The sequence below is a fragment of the Corvus hawaiiensis genome, chromosome 20, assembly GCF_020740725.1.
Source record: "Corvus hawaiiensis isolate bCorHaw1 chromosome 20, bCorHaw1.pri.cur, whole genome shotgun sequence".
Lineage (NCBI taxonomy): Eukaryota > Metazoa > Chordata > Aves > Passeriformes > Corvidae > Corvus > Corvus hawaiiensis.
The window spans coordinates 10,408,665-10,431,441 of NC_063232.1; the positions used below are offsets into that span (position 1 = coordinate 10,408,665).

Genomic DNA, 22,777 nt, shown 5'->3' on the forward strand with positions numbered 1-22,777 from the left:
TTTGGAGAATGTGAGAGGAGAGGAGGCTGTGGGAAGTCCCAGATTTTGCCTTCAGCTCTTCCCCCTCTGAAGCCTTTTCCTTCCCACACCCGACCAGACACGAGCAGGAACAGATGTGAGGATGTGGCACCTGGGGACACGGGCAGTGGTGGCCTTGGACCGCTGAGGGAAGGGCTGGACTCGACCTTGGAGGCTTTTCCAGCCTCAGTGATTCTGTGGCAAGAAGAAGCTGGCCTCGGACACCAACACATCAGTATGTGAACACACAGACTGGGGAATGTCAAGAAAAAGCCAGAGAGTGGCATTTGCACGGGCTGAAAGGAAATGAGGGAGAAAAGCAGCTCAAAAAGAGCAGCTCAAACCCAGCCCCAGCTCAGCCGAAGGCTGAACATCCCCAGAGTCCCTCCAGACCCCGGGCCAGAGCCCAGCCCGCCCCACGGCACCGCCAGCTGCTCTGGAGTTTTCAGCCATCCCAGTTATTCACACACCCAGCCAAAGGCTTGGATGCTTCCTCACAGGTCTCTGTAGCTGGAAATCTCAGCCAGGAAAACAACTTCCCACTGAGATCCCCCGGGGCTCTGAAAGACTGTTCCTCAAAATCCCTGCTTTGCTCAGCAATGGGGGACACAGGAAAGGAGAATAAACTGCATTTTAAACAACCCTGTAATACTGAAGGATTGAGGGAGTAACTGCAGGATGAGCCTGGAGGAGGGAAAGTTTTGGAGTGACCTCCCATCACCTGAAAGATTCCACAGGAAGGATGGAGAGGGACTTTGGACAAGGACCTGGAGTGCCAGGACAGGGGGAAAGGCTTCCCACTGCCAGAGGGCAGGGATGGATGGGATACTGGGAAGGAACTCTTCCTGTGAGGGTGGCACAGACAGGAGCCCAGCCACAGCCTGGGAAGGGGTGACTGTATTAATGGGAATGAAGTGACACTCGTTATCCTGGGAAATAACAAACCAGCAATGCAACTTCCAGTGATGAAAGCAGAGATTAAGCTGCCATAAAAACATAATTACCTCATTAGAAAACACTCTTACAGGCTGCGAAGCAAATGATTTATATTTTTCTTCTGGGTTTTGTCCAAATCATCTAAAAATAGATCTGAAAGCCCCACCATCAGGACTGCTGAAAATCCTGCCCAGTTCACTTCACAAAGAGCAATGTAAACAAGGAGTCTGACATAAATTTCTCTTATTGATTAAGCAATCTTTGCAAGCCCAGTGCTCTTGTAAAGCCTTAATTCAAGAGTTGGGCTCTAAAAGAACAAACATTACGGGCTTGAAAGTGCCCATTCAGTTAAATACGTGAGCTTGGGCTGCGGCTGTGAGAACTCCTGCAGGTGCTGGAGCAGAGCAGGGGAATGAAAAAAAAATCCCAACCAAGGATTTACTCAAGTCCTGAGTGTGTGTGGACTCCCAGTGCAAGGTGTACTCCACCTGAGGAGCCTGCCCAGGGGACACCTGAAATCCCAACACCTCCGATTAAAGCCCTCCTTTGGAGAATGTGTCCATGAAATGCCTCCAGATGCTGCTGCTTCCACAGCCAGCTGGACCCAGAGAGCCCAGGCGGACCCAGAGTCCCCAGGACTGCTAAGCAAATCCCAGCCCTGAGCCAGAAGGACATAAAAGCAATGATGCACACACACACACACACACTTGTACAGCTCTGTAAACAGTTGTTTTCTAGTATTTGTATTTACTATGGATCATCAGCTCTCTGTTCCAGGGCTCATCACCTCCAAACGCTCCAGACCTGCTGGGTTTACACTAAGCTGGGTTTAGCACTAAGCACTTACAGAGATCGTTTGCACGGCCTCTCATTTGGTTCTTGCACCAAACAGATTTTGTCCCTCCTGTCCTGTCCCTCTCCCTCCTTTTAAAAGCCCCCTTTAGGCTCTGGAAGGGGCTCTGAACTCTCCCTGGAGCCTTCTCCTCTCCAGGTGAGCACCCCCAGCTCTCCCAGCCTGGCTCCAGCCCTTGGAGCATCTCCATGGCCTCCCCTGGAGCTGCTCCAACAGGTCCCCATCTTCCCTGGTGAATTCTATGAATTAGCACATTATAATCAGAATTATATGAATTTCTGGGAATTCAATGAAAGGTGCCCCAGCAGCTTTGCAGCTTCAGAGGTGACTCTGAATTCCTGTGCTGGAGTTCCTGCATTTCTCCCACTGCAAATCCAACAGCAGCTTCATCCAAGGAGAACACACAGGGCTTGGCTACCAAATGCACAACCTGCAAGTCAACAACCTCCAGAGGGGTCACTGGAGCAGCCATGGAAACCAGGGATGGGCCACGTGGTCTGGGAGGTCACAGCCAGCACTTCCAGCCAGCAGCACGTGGCCAGAGCCACCAACACCCAGCTCCCAGCCCCAGCTCCCCATGGACTGGTGAGGGTGGGAAGGAACAGGGCCAAGGCACCCACAGCCCCATGGAACAAGGGAAGCAGCACTCCTTGGCAAGAGCCTGTTTATTGCCCAAAGTCACCCTGACAGAGGAAGTTTGGGGCTTCTCTGACCCAAAGTAGCTGAACTGGGAGCTGAGGGAGAAGATCAGGGAGGAGCACTGAGGGCACAGCCGGTCCCTGAGCTCTGCTGCACACTCCTGCTGCAGGATCCTGCCCTAAGGGCCCAACCCAGCTAAGTCAGGGCCAGTCCCCTTGGAGCCCAGCACATGGGTCTCACCCTGGGGCAGGAGAACCTCCCCAAGCCCACCCCACCCCACCAGAGATGTGACACTGAACAGCCCTGGGCACCCCATCCATGTGTCCAAGTGTCCAGGTGTCCCTGTGTCTCTGCATCCATGTGTCCCTGTGTCCAAGTGTCCAGGTGTCCCTGTGTCCATATGTCCATGTGTCCCTGTGTCCATATGTCCAGGTGTCCCTGTGTCCAAGTGTCCAGGTGTCCCTGTGTCCCTGTGCCAGTGCATGCCAGGACCCAGCATTCCAGCCTTGCCCCCCTGCCCACCATAACCACCCTTCAGGAAAGGATTTCTCCCCGCTCCAAAGCAACGTCTTCCTGATTTGCCTTTCCCAAAGGCAGGAGTACGTTCCCACCATCCCCAGGTCCCAGAATGTCCCTTTCCCTGCTGGCAGTGCCTGTGTCCCCATCCCACACGAGCAAACACATCCCTCCTGCAGGTGCTCTCTCAGCTCGTCTTTCCTGAAATGTCAAACGCAAGGATCCAGATGAACGGATCCGACGGACCCTGCGAATGCTCCTCACCCGACTCCGGTAATGGGTCAGTGAGGAGACAAACCCGGAGTTAATGCACTCAGCAACTGGAATATTGTGCACTGCCCTGCACAGCCCCCTCTGTGCCACTCAGCCCTGTCAGCTCAGCTTTACGGGCTGAAATAAAACCTTGGTTTAAAGCAAAGTGCAGCCCCAGGTTTCCTTTGTTGCCACAAGCAGAATTTTAAGGTTGTTTTTTCCTTCTGGAGAGTTCCCATAAAAGCACACACAGGCTCTGCCTCCTCAGGGTGCCTGTACATGAAAATGGCTCCAGTTCACAACCAGAGACTGACAATGTGACCAAATGTCCCCAAGGCCACGGAGGCTGCTGGGGCAGCTGGGAGTTCTGGCTCGCAGAGCCAGGCCCAGGGAAGGGAACAGCCCTTGGCTGGTGGTCGGGTAAGAAATAACCTGGCAGAGGGAACAGAGACTGGTTTGAACCAAGCTCCCTAAAAGCCAGAGCTGGCATCTCTCAGGCAGCTTCTAGAAGAGCTCAAGGCAAAGGAGAGACCCTGTTTAACAGAAGCTAAGAACTGCAAATGCTCCCTGAACGTTCAGCAGCAGCAAAGCTGGGCATGCTGGACAATGTCTGCTGGCTGAGGAGGGAAGGGATGGGTGCAGCTGGGAGGGCAGGAAGAGGAGGACCCTGTTACTCCCATGTCCCAAGCCATGGGAAGGGGCAGGGGTGCCCTGTCCCAACCCCGAGGTGGCACTGGGCACCCTCTGCAGCCACAGCCAGCAGCAAACAGCCCAAGGCAGGAGTGAGAGCAGGGGCTGCAGCTGGGATCATGGGCTGAGAGAACAGGGATTGCACCCTCTCCCTGTGCCTCGGGCTCGCTGGGTGCCCTCAGACCCTTCCCCTCCCTTCCCGCAGCCTCACTCCCTGCCTTCCCAAGACACACGGGACAGCACCAGCTGGGATTACACATCCCTCTGCTTGGAGCTGTGCTATGAACATTTCCCCCTATCCCTGCCTGCAAGCAAAGCAGGAGGGACTGGCACAGACAGAGAAATGAGGTTTCACTCCCTCAGCAGTCAAGCGTCTTGCTGGAGCCTGGTTTGGATTGCTGTGAGGACACTGAAAGGACAGGATGGATTTCAGAGACAATAACTCCATATTAACATCATACCTGTGTCACACTCCTCAGGCTGCATTGCCAAAGGCTTCCACCACGAGTCTCATTAGCAATCCCATTAAAACAAGCACACAGCCAGTGAGAGCATTTACTGTGCAGAAGAGTCAAATTCTTCTAAATTTATAGTGGCAAAATTGATTACTGATTCTAACATCTGTTACAGATCTTACATTTAAATTCTCCTTAAAAAATCCCTCAGCTCAGAAACCTTAGGCATGGCTCCCCTCCCCCAGGAGCCACATAAATCATCTCCCTGCAAATCAAATGTGTCTCTTCATAAAAACAATTGTTCCTGTCATATATTACATAATAATCAGCACTAAAACCTGCTGAGGATGTAATTCAATGTATTTATGCTGTTTGTAATCACACAAAGACAAGGGTACCTTGGAAGACAGGGTAACGTTGGGGAAAACAAAGAGACTCAGGTAAATAGCAGCAGATGCAAGGCTGGGAATGTTTAAATATCAAACCAGTCTCTTCATCACCCAGGAATGTAACAGGAACTACCTGTGAGCAGTGTGAAAACGCAGAGCTGGAGACAGCGATGGGAGATGTTGCTCTACCCTGTGCCTTCCCCTGGATAAACCATTCCTAGCAGCTGCCAGCAAGGAATATCCAGCCATGGAACCCAGGCACTGCCAGGGTGTGATATCCTAGCACAGGCAGAGGGAACTATTCCCCTTCTGATCTTTTTTTAATAAAGGAAAAAACCCCAGGCGTCTGCTCCACCTCTCCCAGCGAGCCCTGACCCCGGTTCTCCAGGAATTCCTAATCCCCTTGAGGCAGAAAAAGAGTGAGGGCAAGGTTAGATCCCAGATCCGAAGCACGTGTGGTGTGTGGTGCCCAAAGGCACAGTCTGAGCTCCTGGCAGTGCCAGTGAGCTGCTTCCTTTGCTTTGTGACCCTGCTGCAAGGACAGCAAGGACAAGGTTCTGCTCCATCACCAGCTCCCGCAGTGCCACACCATCCCACCAGCCTGCAGGGCTCATTCCTGCTCTGTGCACGGCTCCAGTCTGTTGGAGGGAACGTTGGCACCTGGCCCCTGCAGGTCCCAGCAGCTCAGCACTGCCAGCCTGGCTGTGGCAGCACAGCAAATCCTGCCAGGCCAGCCCGTGATGGGACAGGAGTCATCATGAGGGAGTCAAGGAGGTACAGAGGAGGTGACACCATGCCAGGGCTGGAAGATGTTCCTCAGAGCCCCAGTGACAGCAGGGACCTTCAGCCCAGAGCTCACCGAGCCCATGGACACCCATGGACCAGCAGCCACTTGCTCAAGAGCTATTTTACTCTCCCCAGGTAAGAGCATTCCCAGCAGGTCAGGGAGGGATCCTGCCCCTCTGCCCAGCCCCAGGGGCACCTCTGGAGCTGTGTCCAGCTCTGGCTCCTCAGCACAGCAGGGCCAGGGAGCTCCTGGAGTGGGGCCGGCGCCGGCTGTGAGGATGAGGAGGGCCTGGAGCATCTCCGTGCCCAGGACAGGCTGAGGGAGCCGGGGCTGCTCAGCCTCGAGAGGAGCCCCAGCTGAGAGGGGCCCTCAGCCCTGGCTGTCCCTGGCTGCAGGGAGGGCTCAGGGCAGGGCCCAGGCTCTGCTCCGGGGCCCGGCAGCGGCACCAGAGCACCGGGCAGGGCCTGAGCCCAGCAATTGCCCTGCACAGGAGGCAGAACTGCTGCCCTGGGCAGGGCCCAGCCCTGAACAGGCTGCCCAGGGAGGGGCTGGAGTCTCCCTCAGCGGGGATATTGCAGAGCCCTCTGGGCACAATCCTGTGCCCTGTGCTCTGGGATGGCCCTGCCTGAGCAGGGAGGTGGCACCAGGGACCCTCTGGGGTCCCCTCCAGCCTGGCCCAGCCTGGGATTCTGTGAAGGCAAAAAGCCCCCTCAGAGCTGCAGCCAAGGGATGTGAACCATGAATTGGACACGAGCTGCTCCATCCCATCACCATCTTTTCTCCAGCTGTTCCCAGAGTTTGCGTAGAAATCCACAAGCACTTTGTCACACTGGGTCACTGCATCCCCATCCATTTCTCAGCAGCTCAGCAGGGGATTCCCATTTGCCCCAGCCAATATTCCTATTGCTTGGGAAAACACTTGGTGATTTATGGACAATGACCAGGACAAGTTTCCAGAGTTCCTCAGCCTGCAGAACATGGTCCAGTCACCCTGAGGGAACAGAGCCCAAACCAAACACCAGAGGATCCCAAATCTGACTGGGGGGGATGACAGCTCACAGACCATGGGTTGTTTTCCTGCTCAGCACATCTGGTTAAAGGTATTTTGGAAAAAAAAGCATCAACTTGATTCTAAAACCTCCAGGGATGGAAAATCCCCCCCTTCCCTCCTGAGCTGGACCCTCATCACTAGTTTGGAACCCATTCCTCATTCGGATATGGATTAGGAAGCAGCAATGGCTGGAAGAAACATCTTTCAGCAGAGATTTCTCATCCTGATGATAAGGATTCACACCCTCAGTGCCTGCTCCAAGCACTTGTCTATCAAGCCAAGTCACCTCTCAATCACTCTCACAAACTCAAGGCTGTCAGAGGATGAGGCTCCAAAACTCAAACATGGTGTTTGGGAAGGGAACAGTCTGAATTTCACATGTTGATATTTTTCTTTTCCTTCTCCATTTAATTTCAGGGGTAGAGGACTCAGGACAAGAACAAAGGGAGCCTTTGGAGTCCACCTGCTGTTTAACATAAGCTCCTCTCTCAAGAAGTGCTTCTCAGCACAGAAAATTTAACATGAAGATGATTTCAATGAGAGCAGCTCTAGGAAGGATCGAACTTGCTCCAAGTAGCAGTGGACAAAGGGGGGGGTTCATGTTGTTTGCTGCAGAGAGAAATAGCACAAAAGCTTTTTATCTTTTATTCCTGGGCTTCCTTTGAAAATGGATGTAGCAACTAATCCCCGACATGCTGGATGAGGCTGTCAGATCATCCTGGGAAAAATTTGTTTTAAATTCACCCCTTTACTGAGGCTCAAGAACTTTGTGCAGAAGTTCAGTTAAAAGCATGAAATCCATTATCAGCATGACTGGGCCAAGGCCGGGCTGGATGGGGCCAGGAGCAACCTGGGCTGGTGGAAGGGGCTCCTGGAGGTTGGAATGGGGTGTGTTTAAGGGCCCTTCCCACCCAAACCATTCCAGGACTCTGAGGTTCTATAACCACCTCACTGAGGCAAGAGGTCTGAAGCCCATCTTTGCCTGGGCCCTCTCGTATTTAACAAGGCCTGGGCTTTGGCTGGAGGAAAGGAAACAGCCAAGACAAACATCCACTCTCCTTTCTCACTTAAATCCATGTCCTTTCCTCTTCTTCTCTCCCACTTCTCAATCTGGATTACCAAACCAGAGGATTACTTTGCCACCACCCACCCTTGCAGCCCCAGCCAGGGAGCAGGGAGAGAGCAGGACGAGCAGCTCCCAAACCCCACGAGGGTGGGCACAGCAGGTACAACTCGTGTTCCTATAAACTCCCTTTGCCCACTTTCGTTTTCCACTGCGCCCAGCCCAAAGCTGCCCATGGCTGCTCAGCAGTGACTCAGATGAGCTGCAGAGCCAGCTCCTCTCGGCCTGGAAGGACTGAATCAGTCTGGAAGGTTTGTCAGGCACTGCGAAAATCTGGGACTTGTGTTTGTTTCCTGATAAATTAACATCACCTTCCCAAGACAACGCAGCAGCATTCCCACCCAGCCTGGAAGAGGGCCGGTATCTCCCAGGAGCTCACAGCTGCTTTAGCTGCCACCACCTCCCGTGTTCCACAGTCCCACAGAACAGCTCCTGGGAGCTCCGGGCCAGGCGGCTGGGAGGGGAAAGGGAGAGGTGCTGCTGCCCAGGAGCACTCTGAGGTTTTGGCTACCAGAACATTGTGTTTGATTAGTGCAGGGAGTGTCCCCTCTGCTGGCACCGCTGAGGTTACACCTCCAATCCGGGGTCAGTCCTGGGCCCCTCGGGACAGCACAGACCCTGAGGGGCTGGAGCGTGTCCAGGGCAGGGAACGGAGCTGGGAAGGGGCTGGAGCCCCAGGAATGGCTGAGGGAGCTGGGAAAGGGGCTCAGGCTGGAGCAAAGGAGGCCCAGGGGGGACCTTGTGGCTCTGCACAAGTCCCTGACAGGAGGGGGCAGCCGGAGGTGGGTCGGGCTCTGCTCCCAGGGAACAGGGACAAAGGGAAATGGCCTCAGGCTGTGCCAGGGGAGATTCTGATTGGATATTGGGGAAATTTCTCCATGGAAAGGGTGCTCAGGCCTTGGCAGGGGCTGCCCAGGGAGGTTTGGAGTGCCCATCCCTTGGAGGTGCCCAAGGAAGGCCTGGACGTGGCACTGAGTACCCTGGGCTGGGGACAAGGTGGGCATCGGGCACAGGGTGGACTCCATGGGCTGGGAGGACTTTTCCAATCTCAATGATTTTGGGATTAAGAGGAAAAACCAACAAACAGCAGCTTCCCCAAGAGTTCCTGATGTCCCCTGTGTGATGCTGCCTCGTGCAGCCGAGCAGGGCTGGCAGAGCAGGGTTTCACCAACTGGAACAACCATTAATTGGCTCTTGTGTTATCAGTGTTTCAAGGACCCTTCAAAGTGGAGTTGCTTGGAGGAGAAAATGCACCTGCTAGTGGAGCTGCTTTCTCCTCTCCTCTTCACCTTGACCAGGGTATTTTTAGCTGTATGGACAGACTTGCCAATACTTTCACCTTCAACTGTTTGCAAGGCAACTTCTGACAACCCCCAGTAATGAACACCCCGGGTCAAGAGAGGCAGCAGGAAAGGAATGATGGGCAAAAGCAACTTCCCAAAAGGCTTTTTCAGAATTTTGTGCCTTCAGTATTTTAGCTCCCCTTCTTCCCACAGATTCCCCTGCTCACAGAGAATTTAGTTTGCACTCGATTTCAGTACCCTCAGAGTTTGGCCTGAGGTTCTGCAAAAGAGCAGCTGTACCTCCACACACAAAGCACCTGATCACGCTGCCCACTGCCTTTGCAGCAGCAAGTGCCACTCAGTGCCTCTGAGTCTCACAGATCTACTCATCTAAGTTCACTTGGCAGGGAATGGTCCAACACTGTCATCCGAGAAGGCAGAAAAACTCATTATTCCAACAAAACCTCATTATTCAAAGGCAACAGCGTCTCTTGGCTGTTCATCCCAGCAGGTAACGTGTCAGCATCTGCCAGATCAGTAAACACAGCCCTGGCTTCCATCAGAGCAGGAACAAGAGAGGCAGACATGCTTGTGAGGCACTGTTCTTACTCACTCACGTGCTGCTGGGCCCAGGAGTGCTTCATTAATTACTGCACAGCTCCCCTGTCACACAGAGCCTGAGCTGCCACCGCCCCAGGGCCCCCAGGACTCAGCTGAGTCCAACACAGTGCAAAGGCCCCCCGTGCTGTGAGCTCAGATCCCCTGGGATGGGTCAATCTTCCAGAAAAAAGCAGATTTCTCTGGAGCAGGAGGGTGACAGGGCTACCAAACTCCAGCTTTAATGTCCTTTATGGCCCTTTCAAGGGAGCCTCTGAGAGCCAGAGCAAAGGGACACAGGGGATTTACAACTCTTCCCTGGACTTCCAGCTTTCCTTCAGCAGCCTGTTTGCAGCGTAACCCCTTTGTTAGGAAATCTTCTCTTATTTGATCATCGCTTCATCTCTCACAGCACTTTATGTTCACAGCATTTGCTGTCCCATCTGACACATCCTGCTCTGGAAAACCGCTCAAACCTGCTGCACTTCCCACACCTGAAGGCCCAAACCATGGGAACACACTCCCAACACGCCCAGAACCCACTCCATGGTTCATCTAAAAGCCTCTCAAGTCTTCTGCTTCTGCAGAAAGTAGGAGCAGGTAAGGTGAGAAGGAAGAGGAAAGGTGTGGTGAGTCAGCAAAGTGCAGAAGGAAGAAAAAAGCCATTTAAAAGTCCATTCTTCAGTGTATACCTTTTCAGCCAAGGCCTTTAAGCTGTCCAGAAACCTCTGCCAGAAGTCCTTGAAGAGGGGTCTGTCAATCCTCCTCAGGCTCTCCTTGGTGCTGGCATCCACGCTGACATAGAGCTGGGTGACAGGCTCCAGCCTCCTGCAAAGGGAAAAGGGAATCGCTGCTTTCAGGAATCTGCTGCTTGACCTTGTGTTCTCCCACAACAGCAGCACCAGGAGCTGGACAGGATTCCCAGGGAAAACCACCAGAGCCCAGAGGTTCATGTCTGCCAAGTGACCACCATCAACAGCAAGGTGTTACAGCCTCAACAAACACCCCCCAGGGCTGAGAACTCACACATAGCCCTTGGCTGACAATGCCATGGTCATTCCTCACTGCACCAGGACACATTTCACTCCACTGGAGCTGTCACACATCGGGAAAGGCTTCCCAAAGGAAGGGGTTCAGGTGAGGCACGGAGAGGTTCTGCAATCCACAGAGCTCTGCCCTTTCTCCACCTTCTATTTGGCCCATGGGAAAACGTTCAACAGAAATGGACAGTGGGAGGAATTTCTTCATGGAAAGGGTGCTCAGGCCTTGGCAGGGGCTACCCAGGGAGGTTTGGAGTGCCCATCCCTGGAGGTGCCCAAGGAAGGGCTGGAGGTGGCACTCAGAGCTCTGGGCTGGGGACAAGGTGGGCATCAGGCACAGCTGGGACTGGATGATCCTGGAGGGCTTTTCCTACCTCAGGGATTCTGTGACTCTAAATTCAGCCCTGATTCAACCGGTTCCTACTGCTGGACATGCTGAACTCCCCTGGCCTGCAGCTGGATCATCAATGACATTTTTGGAGGGATCTCAAAGCTGTTTAGAAAATAAACCCACACACAAACCAGCACCGTGTTCTCCTTCCACTGCCAAGGCTCTTATTCCCCAGAAATCCTGGAGCAGAGCCTTTCTGGTCACACGTGCTGCTCACAGCACCTGGAGCCCAACACTGGGAACTTCTGAAGGGATTGAACCTCCTGTGCTGTGGGAAGAGCCCGGGTGGAGTCCGATCCCTTCCATAAATGCCAGGGGAAGGAAGGAGAAGCAGCAACACCACAGTCCATCAGCAGAAGGATCAAAGGGATTAGGAACAACCTAGAAAGGAGCTCCCTTAGAATCCCAGGATCATTGAGGCTGGAAAAGCCCTTTGAGGTCACCAAGCCCAGCCTGTGCCCAATCCCCACCTTGTCACCAGCCCAGGGCACTGAGTGCCACGTCCAGGCCTTCCCTGGGCACCTCCAGGGGTGGGGACAGACTTCCAGGATGGAGACAAACCCTTTCCCCTGCCAGAAGTGACAGAGCCAGTGAGGGTCACACAGCCACCCCTCGTGGGGGCTGCAGCATGAACAACCACATCCCAATTTACCACAGAGCCCTCAACATCTGGGGACAGCATTTTGGGAGTGTTTTGTGGGAAGGCTGTAATGAGCAGGCACCAGTCCCAGCTTCATTTGGTTCTCTAGAGAAGATGAGAAGAAATCAGAAGCTATTGTTCAGCTGCCAAACAGTGCCACCTAAAAATACACTGACCCCTGCCCACCCCAAAGGTGACAGAGGGATGAGAACTGGCCAGAATGAGACTGAGCAGAGCTTTGTGTCCAGAAAAATCCACTTAAAGTGGACGCTCAGCCAACCATCTGAGCACGTTCTCTCTGTGTGTATTTAGACAGCAAAATGAAATAACCCAGAACAAACGGAACATTTCAGGTTAAAATCTCAGTTTTGTAAACAAGTTTGTCTGGACTGGCAGCCCAAAGCCACAGACTCCAAAATGACCAAATGTTATGGGCCTAAGTGGATTGAAGTGCTCAGTTTCAAGGAATACTGAGCCAAACTCTTTCTCTACTTAGTGCTGTCTTTGCTTAATTAAAAGGGGCCCCAGTGAAGATGGAGCAGGTGCTTTTCAAAAGAAGGGCTGAGAAAAATCATCTCTTCTCAAGCCTAAGGACAGGCAGGAGCCAGACTCACTGTCAGCATGGGGGAAATGAAGGAATTAGAATTGGTCCCAGGCAATTTCAGCCCCACATTGCTCCAAATGGGGATGGTCCACAGGGCTCTGCACGGCTGGGAATCGAGCCAGGAGGAGCTGGGCACGTTCTGCCAAGGGGGAACAAGGAGAAGGGGCAGCCACGGGTGCAGTGAGAACAAGGACACAGACTGGTGCTCTTGGGACACAGCTCCAGTGCAGAACTAACAGCAAATCCAGCTGGATGGTACCAGGATGGATTTGGGGTGTGAATTTCCGAGCTAGCTCAGACACCTCAGGTGAAATGCAGGACACCAAATCCATGGCATTTACACATGGACTTGGGCAGAAATCCTGAGCTGAAATCTTCAGCTGAGCCGTGCCACTCAATGAATAAATTGATTTCAGGCCACCAGCCCTGAGGTGGCTTCACCAGGCAGGACAGAGCCCACAAGAGACAGGAACAGCAATATCAGAAATGAGCATTTGCTTGTGGGCATAATAATCTGCTCATTATCGTTATTATTATTGATCATAGTGCAAACCCACACACGAGGGTTGGTCACAGCCATGGGTCAGAGACAGGAGCCAGGTAAGGGTTCAATAGGAGCTCCCCTGGTGTAAAACCTCCCTCAGTTCCTTGTGAGCCTGGGGCAGGTGAAGCTGCAGCCCAAAGAGAGGAAGAGAGGAAGGCACAGGGGGCACCCGCTGGAGCCCCTGTCCTGAATCCAGCACCACCCTAGGCCACGCTGCCCTCTCCCTGAATGGGCTGGGTTGGGTTGGGTTGGGAGGGACCTTAAAGCCCATCCTGCCATGGCAGGGACACCTCCCACTGTCCCAGGCTGCTCCAAGCCCCAATGTCCAGCCTGGCCTTGGGCACTGCCAGGGATCCAGGGGCAGCCCCAGCTGCTCTGGGCACCCTGTGCCAGGGCCTGCCCACCCTCCCAGGGAACAATTCCTTCCCAATATCCCATCCAGCCCTGCCCTCTGGCACTGGGAAGCCATTACCCCCTGTCCTGTCCCTCCAGCCCTTGTCCCATGTCCCTCTCAGCTCTCTTGCACCAGAGGTCACCCTGCCTATTTCAGGCCAAACTTTTGGACTACAGCTCCTCTGCTGACAGCACAGAAGTGAGCTGGGTGCCTACTTCAGTTCCCATATTAAGCAGATCATCTGCTTTGATGAGCCAAAGATCAGTCGCAATTTTTAAGACAGCAAGACTAGCATTTTATCCCCTTCTTTTTTGTTTCTTTTTAAAAAGATTCAGCAGATCCGAAAAGTGCAGCTTCAAAATAGAGTGTGTGCTCTCTTTTTAAACTGCTATATTTAGGAAAGAGCAATTTCTATCTATCAGGCACATAATACATGACTTAAAGTAACTTGATTACACAATTATTCAATCATTTGGAATGCCTTTGTGGTGTGTAATTACTCACTCCCAAATTGCCTGCGCTCCCCCCTCAGTGCCGGATTCAGACCACGAGAAGGAGTGCAAAGGAAGCTCTCCCGGGAGCATTGGCACAGGAGGGAGCTGGAATGGGCTGGGTGACACAGCAAGGCCACCCTGCACGCAGCTCCCACGGCTCCAGGGCTGGACTTGCTGCTGTTCTGAGCTGCTGGGACTCTGAGGAGCCTCCAGCCTCCCTGGAGCTGCATTTCCCCACGCGCTGCCCTTCCTTGCTACACTTTGATAACAGCAGCCTGGATGCTCCAAAACATCAGAAAAAGGGATTCTTTACCTTTGTAAAGACTCTGAAAGAGTTCACTAAACTGTTTGGAAGATTTCACTCAAGTCCCTCTGAGGGAGGTTGAACGGAGCCCGCTTTGCTGATGAACATGTGCTTGTCACCTCTCCTCGTCCTGCTGGAGGTGCTGGGCCAGACAGAGCTTTGGGCTGAGCCTTCACAGCTGCTGCTCCGGAGTCAGAACAAAGATCAGCCCCACAAGGCAATGCCTGAGCTCAGTGCCCTGCTCTGGCTGACAGAGGGACTCCAGTTATCCCTGCCCTGGGCACAAAGCACAGCTCACCCACTGCTCCCCTCCTGCCACACCTTCACAGGTGCCATGTTCCATCCTCTCCACTTCCAGAAGTCATCACGGTTTGGTTAGTGGGTACAGAAAAGAAAATCAAACTGAGGGGCAGAAAGGGATGAGAAAGAGCATGGGGAGACTGAGGTTAAAATCAAACAGACCCTGAGGGGGCTTCTTCATCACTGGTGCTTTTGCAGAGCTGAGTCCGAGGGGCCACTAAAGGGGATAAGGACACAGGTCAGCACTCCAGTGTTCCAGATTAGGGCACGGGGCAGCACTCCAGTGTTTCAGCAGGAAGTTTAGCAGGGATTTCCTGCAGCTCTTACCTGATCTCCTCGGGGAACTGAGCGTTGGTGACCAGGAAGGTGGAGATGCCGTGCTGGTGCAGCAGCCTCACGAAGCGGTTGATCTGTGGGTACATGATGGGCTCCCCCACCAGGGACAGGGCACAGTGCTTCACCGTCAGGGCCTCCTCCAGGCGAGCTGCCTTCACTCCTGACACGCCTGCAAGGGGAGAACAGCCTTAAATCAACAGCGGATGGGCCCTGAGCAACCTGCTCTGGGGGAAGGTGGCCCTGCCCGAGGCAGGGGTTGGCACAAGAGGAGTTTTAAGGTCCCTTCCAACCCAAACCCTTCTGTGGCTCTGTAACAAATCCCCATCCCAAATATCTGTATTCAAAACACACCTGGCACAGGGAGGGCCGAGAAGAGCAGCTGGAGCCCTCCCGAAGCACAGGGGACACCAGGCCACAGGCAGGGCCCAGGAGCAGCTCCACAGCACCCAGAGAGCAGCAGCACCCAGAGCCTGGGGCTGGGAGCGCCCTGGGCACTGCTGAGAGCAATTTGCTGGTAACACCTGAGCCAAGCTTAATAAACACTTGAGCCAAGCTTTCCACTGCTGAGACCTGGGGGATGCTGGTGAATGCTGAGATGCAAACACGCAGGGCAGCTCAACGCCACTTCAAGCAGGTGTTAGAGAAGAAGCCCAGGTCATTGCTGCTGCTGGTCCCTGTGGGCCTCCAGGAGGAGCAGCCCCCAGAGGAGCCAGCACAACTCCCCAGGCACAGCAAGGGACCACACCCAGACTGCAAACACAGAGCATGCAGCTCCACAGAGGATGTGTTACACAGAAAACCCAGCACACGGCACGGTCCTGAGCAGCCAGAGACCTTCCAGAAGGAGAACACGAGGAGCTCAAACGCAGCGTCCATGTGCAAACAGCACATGAGTCCCATTCCTGATGCCCACGGGGGAGCTGGATGCTCCTCCAGCCCAGCCACACCTGACCAGGTGCTCAGGACCCCGGATGAAATCAGCTGCCTCCAAACAAGCTTTTGTTCCAAATCTGTCACTTCACATTTCCCTGATGTGCCTTGATGTACTTGAATCTTACCTGCGGCTTTAGATTGGGGGTTGGTCTGTTTTAAAGATAAAAAACAAAGCCTGGAGTGGGAATCCAGGTCCTCAGCTCCCCTCTCGTTGCTTTGACGCTGCAGTACAGAAAATTACAGCTCTGCTGCAAAGCCCAGATAAAAGAGGTGTTTGTGGATATTGCTCCAGCCTCACATAGCAAAGCTGGTTTGGAATCAGAGCAGGGCTCCGTGCATTTTGAGGCAGCCAGGCTCAGTCCTGAGGAAGTGACAGAACTAATGGTTATTCCATAGAAACCTGACAGCACGAAATGAGAGCTTTATTGGAGAAGAAAGCGGCATCTCAAGCACACGCTGAGATTAAAGGACTAACTTTCATATTCCTAAAACTACTGCAAGTCAGTTTTGGAATTAATTAATTTCTCTCTCTCAGCATCTTGCATCTGGACTCTCATAATTACCCTGCCAGCTCTATAAGCAGACAGAACAAAATCCCAACATTCCCTAAAGTTTGAGCGGAACTTTCCCAACAGTTTACACCAAACCTGGCACCTCCACCCAGACGAGGGAGTGGTTTTGTGCCCAACCATTTGAGCACATGAATCACCAGCCAGGCAGGGATAAACTGCCCAGGATGAGCGTGTTCCAGGAGGGCATGGACTCTCCTGAATCCCTACGGCTCTGCTACTGAAATCAGCTCCCAGCAGAGCACACAGCCAAGCCCCTGTGGTCAGCTCCCTGGAAAAGCTGATTCCAGCTGCTCTCCCACTGCTCGGTTAACGTGGGAAAGAACAGCACCACCTGGCACAGCACCCTGGAGAGGCTGGGGGCTGACTCTCGTACCCCTTCCAAGGAGCTGAGCAGCACCACAAGAGCCTGGGGCACTGGGGGATGAGGGCCCTGCTCTGTCCGTGGTTATCCATGGGCACTCCGAGGATTTCCTGGGACAGGTCACACATTTCCATTTGGTTTCTTCCCTGTACTATCAGACTCCCACTCTCCCACTCCTGAGTTACGTTTCCATCCTGGGTGTGCCCTTTGCAAGGGCACAGAGATTTACAAGTCGCTCCCCAGAAAAACGTATCCATCAAATGAACTTCCCACCCTCGCTCCCTATCAGTGAGGAGTCTCTCCATCATTTACTCCAAGAGAGAATTATGGGGCTTTAATGGCTGTGCTCTCCACATCCAGCACAAACTGTGGCAACACTGCAGCAGCAGATGATTCATCACCACCCAGAGGCACCCAGAGTGTAGAGGGTTGTCCTGCAGAGTATCCTAAAGGATAAAGAGACACAAGAATTCTGTTCCTTCGAAGGAGATCTCCTTTGCACTGCAATGAATAAAGCACTGGCTGAGCTCAGCAGTGTCTCTGGCCCATGCAGTGGGTGTGAGGATGAACCTGCCTGCAAAGCTCTGGGACTGGCACTGCAAAGAGCAGCACCAATTTCTTCAAATGGCTCAGGGGGGCACCTGAGCACCACCCCCAGACACTCCAGCCCTGAGGGCTCCCTGGCTAAGACACTTCCCATGTTTTCATTCCCCAGAAGCCCAAACAGTCTGTTCTACCACAGGTCCAAACACCTCAGCCCTGCTGGGACCCCTCTGGAGTCCCTGTGGGTGCCCAGCCAGTGCTGCAGCATCACAGACACGTTAACGTTGGGAAAGACCCTGGGATGGAGTCCAACCATTCCCCCAGCACTGCCAGGGCCACCACCACTGTCCCACGTCCCCAGGTGCCACACCCACAGGGCTGTTAAGCCCCTCCAGGGACGGCGACTCAGCCCTGCCCTGGGCAGCTGTGCCAGGGCTGGGCACCCTTTCAGTGAAGAAATTCCTGCTGCTGCTGCCCACCCTGAGCCTCCCCTGGCCCAGCCTGAGGCCGTTCCCTCTCCTCCTGGCCCTGTTCCCTGGCAGCAGAGCCCGACCCACCCCCGGCTGCCCCCTCCTGTCAGGGACTTGTGCAGAGCCACAAGGTCCCCCCTGAGCCTCCTTTGCTCCAGGCTGAGCCCCTTTCCAGCTCCCTCAGCCACTCCTGGGGCTCCAGCCCCTTCCCAGCTCCGTTCCCTGCCCTGAACATGCTCCAGCCCCTCAGGGTCTTTCTTGCAGTGCCCAGGACTGGCGGTGCCCCAGCAGTGCCAGCACAAGGGACAGAGACCAGCCACAACCTGTCCTTCATTCCCCACAGCGACCTGGGTGCCCTCACTGCTCAACCAGGTGGTTCCTGGGATTTTGCTGTCTTTTTTCTTTAAAACTCAATGCCAATAAACCCCCCTGCTCTCTGTGCAGAGCTGCTGGAGGAGCCAGTCCTGTTCCTGCCCAAGGCAGCTCCAGCCCTGGCACTGCCCACTGGGGACTCTGCTCGTGCCAGAGCTGAACCTTTCCCTGTCCCTGGCTCGCTCACACAGCTCCTGCTCAATTTGGCTTTCACTGCTTCCACCCTAACAGTATTTCCCCACACACCTCAGGGTAGAATGACATAAAACTCACTAAATGAACAGGAGCTCCTGGGCTTTTCTTACCGATTTTTCTTCTCCTTAATAAACCTTTGACTCACAGCACTCAGGACAGGAATGTTGCCATCTATCACTCTGCAGAAGCAAACCAGCTTTTCTTTTCCTAATCTGCTGCCAGTTCTGGTCCAGAGCTTTCCTTTTTCCTCCTTTCACAGTTCCAGGTCAAGGGTAACTGTGCTCAGGATGCAGAGGCAGGTTTTGAGCAATATTTATGAATTTGGAAAACAAGCTCCAAAAAGAGAGAACTGGGATGTCCTGACAGGTCCCCTGACACTTCAGCAGTATTTCAGATGCTGAAAAGTCTATCCATAATCGTTCCCTCTCCTCAACCCCTTTGGGGAAGACAGGAGGGTAAGGGAAGGAGAAGGCTCTTCCTTGGTACAGGGTGATAATGGCTTTACTTGGGAGACTTGAAAGCCTCCAGGGCTGGAGGGTCCCCCCTCTCCAGGCCCCACCCTGGCTGAACAAGCTCACTTTGATGTGTAACGTGTCCCTCCCAAACAGAAACCAAGTCTGTGTCCCTTGTTCTGGGGACAGGGACAATCCCAGCACGGACCGAGCTGGGGTTGTGGATCTCCTGCAGAACCTCCCAGTGCTCAGAACCACAGAACCATTAACGCTGGGAAAAACATCCACGATCATCCAGTCCAAACACTCTCCAGCACTGCCAAGGCCACCAGTGACCCCTGTCCCCAGGTGCCACATCCACACGAATTCTGAACATTTCCAGGGATGGGGACTCAGCCCTGCCCTGGGCAGCTGTGCCAGGGCTGGGCAGCCTTTTCCAGGAAGAAATTTCCGCAATATCCACCCTGAGCCTGCCCTGGCCCAGCCTGAGGCCGTTCCCTCTCCTCCTGGCCCTGTTCCCTGGCAGCAGAGCCCGACCCCCCCGGCTGCCCCCTCCTGTCAGGGACTTGTGCAGAGCCACAAGGTCCCCCCTGAGCCTCCTTTGCTCCAGCCTGAGCCCCTTTCCCAGCTCCCTCAGCCGCTCCTGGGGCTCCAGCCCCTTCCATGCATCCATTGGCTCAACACTGGTGTTTCTCCAGGACCCCTGAGGCAAAGCCCTGCCCTGAGTGCACCTGTCCCCTCCCCAAAACTCCCCTGCCAAGCTGCTGAGGGTGTTTCAGCCCCAGCACCCCTGGGGCAGCTGATGTTTGACACGGTGCCAAAGAAACCCCAGCAGTGAGACTTCCCTGGAGCTGCTGCTCCAAACCAGGCACGTGAGGCCAATGAAGCCCATGGGGCCCTACCCTGAGCTGTTTTTCCACCCATGATCCAACTGCAGACACTGAGACAGAGCAGCTCTGCTCTGCTGACAGAAGGGTTTTGTGCCTGACACATCCTGGGTCCATCGGATTCTCCTTGAGCACAGCCAGCCTGAACAATTGGGTTCCCAAAATGACAGCCAAGGCCAGGGCTCATCTCACACGTTTTTATGGCTGTTCCATTGCATTCCTGCTGCTCACAGGCAGCTGGGAAGAGCAGAACCCTGGAGCTGTCCTGCCAAGCTGGCCAGCCCCGCCAGCACGCAGAGCTGACCTTGGCAGAGCAGCCAGATCATCACACTTGGGCAGTAAAACCCCCCAGCCTTCCCCATAGTACAGACACAGAATGTCAAACTGCAGGAATTTCTGTGGGAAGCAAAGGGCAGTGCTTTGCAAAGGTGCTGTGGAACTGCAGCTTCAGTCACAACCACAGGTACTGAATAATTCCTGAAAATCAAAACCTGCTGGTTGCTGCTGTTTCATTGTTGATGAGACAAACACAGCCCAGAAGTTCCAGGGCTCACACAAAGCTGGGTATTAAGGCTGGCAGTTTATTTCCTGTCAGGTAAGAGGCTGATTGCTTTTGCTTCCTACCTGCCCTCCCTTTTCCAGAGGAGCCAGGCTCCCCCATCACCCAGGCTGGCTTTAACCACTGTGGAAGGCTCTGCACACCAAGGGAAAGGATTTCACAGCTACCAGGATGCACCAGAGGCAACTCCACTCCACTCCCTCCAGGCAGCAGCACACACTCAGGGGCTCAGAATCATTTCATCAGACATTAAATGTGCCACAGAAGCTTCTTCTCCCCCATCTTTCTGATACCCCGAATCTCAGGCCTCCTTCCCAAAGGACCAGAACATTCTCACCTGTGTTTGGAAGATGCCACTGCTGGTTATGCTCTAAAAGCACCAGGGGTGGGGACAGAGCAGAAGTTACCTTTGAACTGCTTGATCATGTTCTGGTGGTTCTCAATGGCCTCCTGCAGGATCATCTCAGGCTGGTCCATCTTCCAGCGCCACTCGGTGCCCACGGGGTTTGTGTGGTGCCTGAGGGAAGAGGGGGCAGTCACTCACTGTCACTTGTAACCCACCTGGAGAAGTCACCTGCCACCTGCAGACTTGGCATCAACAATATTCAAAGCAACAAGAAATTCCCAGCAACCTCCTGCTGCTGCCCCAACCTCTGGCTGTCACCTTTGAACACCACTCTCACACCCCTCTCCCTCCAGGCTCTGCTCTCCCAGAAGGAAGAATAGACCTTGTGGATAATATTAAACTTTATATGCCTATTTCGAAGCAGGGGTGAAAGGTTTCCACTATATATTATATATTCCAAAAAAAAAAAAAAAATATATATATTTGGAATATATATAATTCCATAATAATGTCTGCAAAAACCTCTACGAAGAAAGGGAAACTGGTTCTGCCTCCTCTCTGCCCACAGCTCTGCAGAAGGAAGATCCCAGGCCATTTTTAGTTCAGTTTCAAAGGTACCAAGCACCACCTGAGGAGGACAGGATTTGTTTCCACCCCGACCTTTGTGTGGTGCTCTGGTACCAGGACAGAGGAGGGCAGGCTCCTCCAAACTCCCAGAAGAGAGCAGGAAGCCTGTGCTATACCAGGGATGCATTCCCAATGGATCTGGGTAATCTCCCAGATTTTAATCCCCCTGAGCCACGCAGATTGCAGGGGAAAATCACAGAATTGAGGAACAGCTGGGTCACACTGGGTTGGGAAGCCAGCCTTGCCTGGAAAGGATCACTGTCCCCATCTCTGTTTTCTTGGAAACCACCAAAAGCCAGTCCAGGTAAATCCACCCAGGCACCTGGAAGATCCACGGAGTTCCTCCCCATTTCTTACTTTATTAGCATGAGAGGATCATCCAGCCCTTCAATATCATCCTAGGGAAGTCAATGAAATTCTGTGTTTTCACCTCCTCGTTCTCTCTCCACCTTTTCCTGCTTCACCCCAAAATACGCTCCAGAAGTCCCTCCACTTTCTCCCTACCACTCCCACAGCACAGTTCATTACGAGCAGCACACTGGGCGGGGTCTTTCACAAAAGCTCTCAGCTTTTAACTCAGCTCTGGACAGGAGAACACCACCAAGCAAATACACTCCTGACACTCAGCTTTCCAGCCAGGTGAGCTCTGCTTCCTGCAGCCCTCTCCATCACCCCTGAGCCCTGGGGACAACTGGGAGGTTACAGCTGCACTCAGCCTTCCAGCTACAGGGGATCAGGACAAGACTCCCAGCATGTAACTGAGGGAGAAAGGACAGGGAAGCACCTTCCCAGAATGAAGGGGCTGGTCCAGTCCTTACCAGGGACAAGCAAAAGGCTCCCACTGACCTCTGGACAAGGGGGAATGGATTCAAACCAAAAGAGAGGAGGTTTGGGATGGATATCAGGAAAAAAATTCCTCCCTGTGAGGGTGGGCAGGCCCTGGCACAGGGTGCCCAGAGAAGCTGTGGCTGCCCCTGGATCCCTGGCAGTGCCCAAGGCCAGGCTGGAGCAGCCTGGGATAGGGGAAGGGGTCCCTGCCCATGTCAGGGGGTTGATCTTGATGACCTCTAAGGTCCCTTCCAACCCAAACCAGTCTGGGATTCTGGGATTCTCCAAGTGAGAAACACCTGCAGCTGCACCCTCTGACAGTGCTAAAACACAAACTCCAAACCCAGGCTCAGTAAAATCAGCCTTTTCACCCAAACATTTCTTCATCCACTTCAAGAGCAAAGGTTCAAACACTGCTCTCAAACTTTACCACCTCAAGGATCCTTTAAGCCAAAGCAGCTTTTTGAATTTCCCCTTTATTTCCCCATCTGGCAACACAGAAAGTTTTCTGAATGTCAGCTATAAAAGGCATTTATAAAACTCTTACATGTTTAACTGCAAAACTTGTACCTTGTATATTTAATAGGGCCAGCTGGCAGGAAATCAATAGGCTCTGGGTGCACCCTGGACAGCGATTAGTGTCCAACAGGCCCTGCATTCTTAACACATCCAACTCTTTAATAAACACACCAGGTCAAGTCTACAGAGCTGCTTATCTGGCAAAAAGGAGGTTCTCTGCTAAGAGGAGGACAAAGGAGCAATGTCTTGGGTTCAGGAGATTGGTCCCCAGCCCCCAGCACAGACAGAATTCCAGTGTCACCTTCCCATCCCCTCCCATCACCCACCTCACCGGCTACACCAGTCTTGAGCAGGAATTTGTGTCGGGGATTCATTCCTTCCTTCCTTGCCAAAATAACCCAAGTAAAATGAAACCTTGCCCAAACCCCCTCAGGGCAGAAAACCTTGGTCCTAGCAGAGATTCCAGGTGTGAAACAG

The 22,777-nt window shown here is 53.5% G+C and overlaps 1 protein-coding gene across 4 annotated transcripts in view; it reads right to left on the reverse strand.

The window, feature by feature from the left end:
- The window catches only part of LOC125336198 (S-adenosyl-L-methionine-dependent tRNA 4-demethylwyosine synthase TYW1-like), an 87,741-nt gene that overhangs the window by 24,799 nt on the left and 40,165 nt on the right, over window positions 1-22,777 (reverse strand). For all 4 annotated transcript variants that reach the window (XM_048324497.1, XM_048324495.1, XM_048324496.1 and 1 more), the window contains exons 12-14: window positions 20,388-20,497; window positions 14,628-14,805; window positions 10,282-10,417 (exon numbers count right to left, since the gene is read on the reverse strand). In XM_048324497.1, coding sequence (XP_048180454.1) covers window positions 10,282-10,417; window positions 14,628-14,805; window positions 20,388-20,497 — 424 coding nt within the window. The remainder of the gene's footprint in view (window positions 1-10,281; window positions 10,418-14,627; window positions 14,806-20,387; window positions 20,498-22,777) is intronic.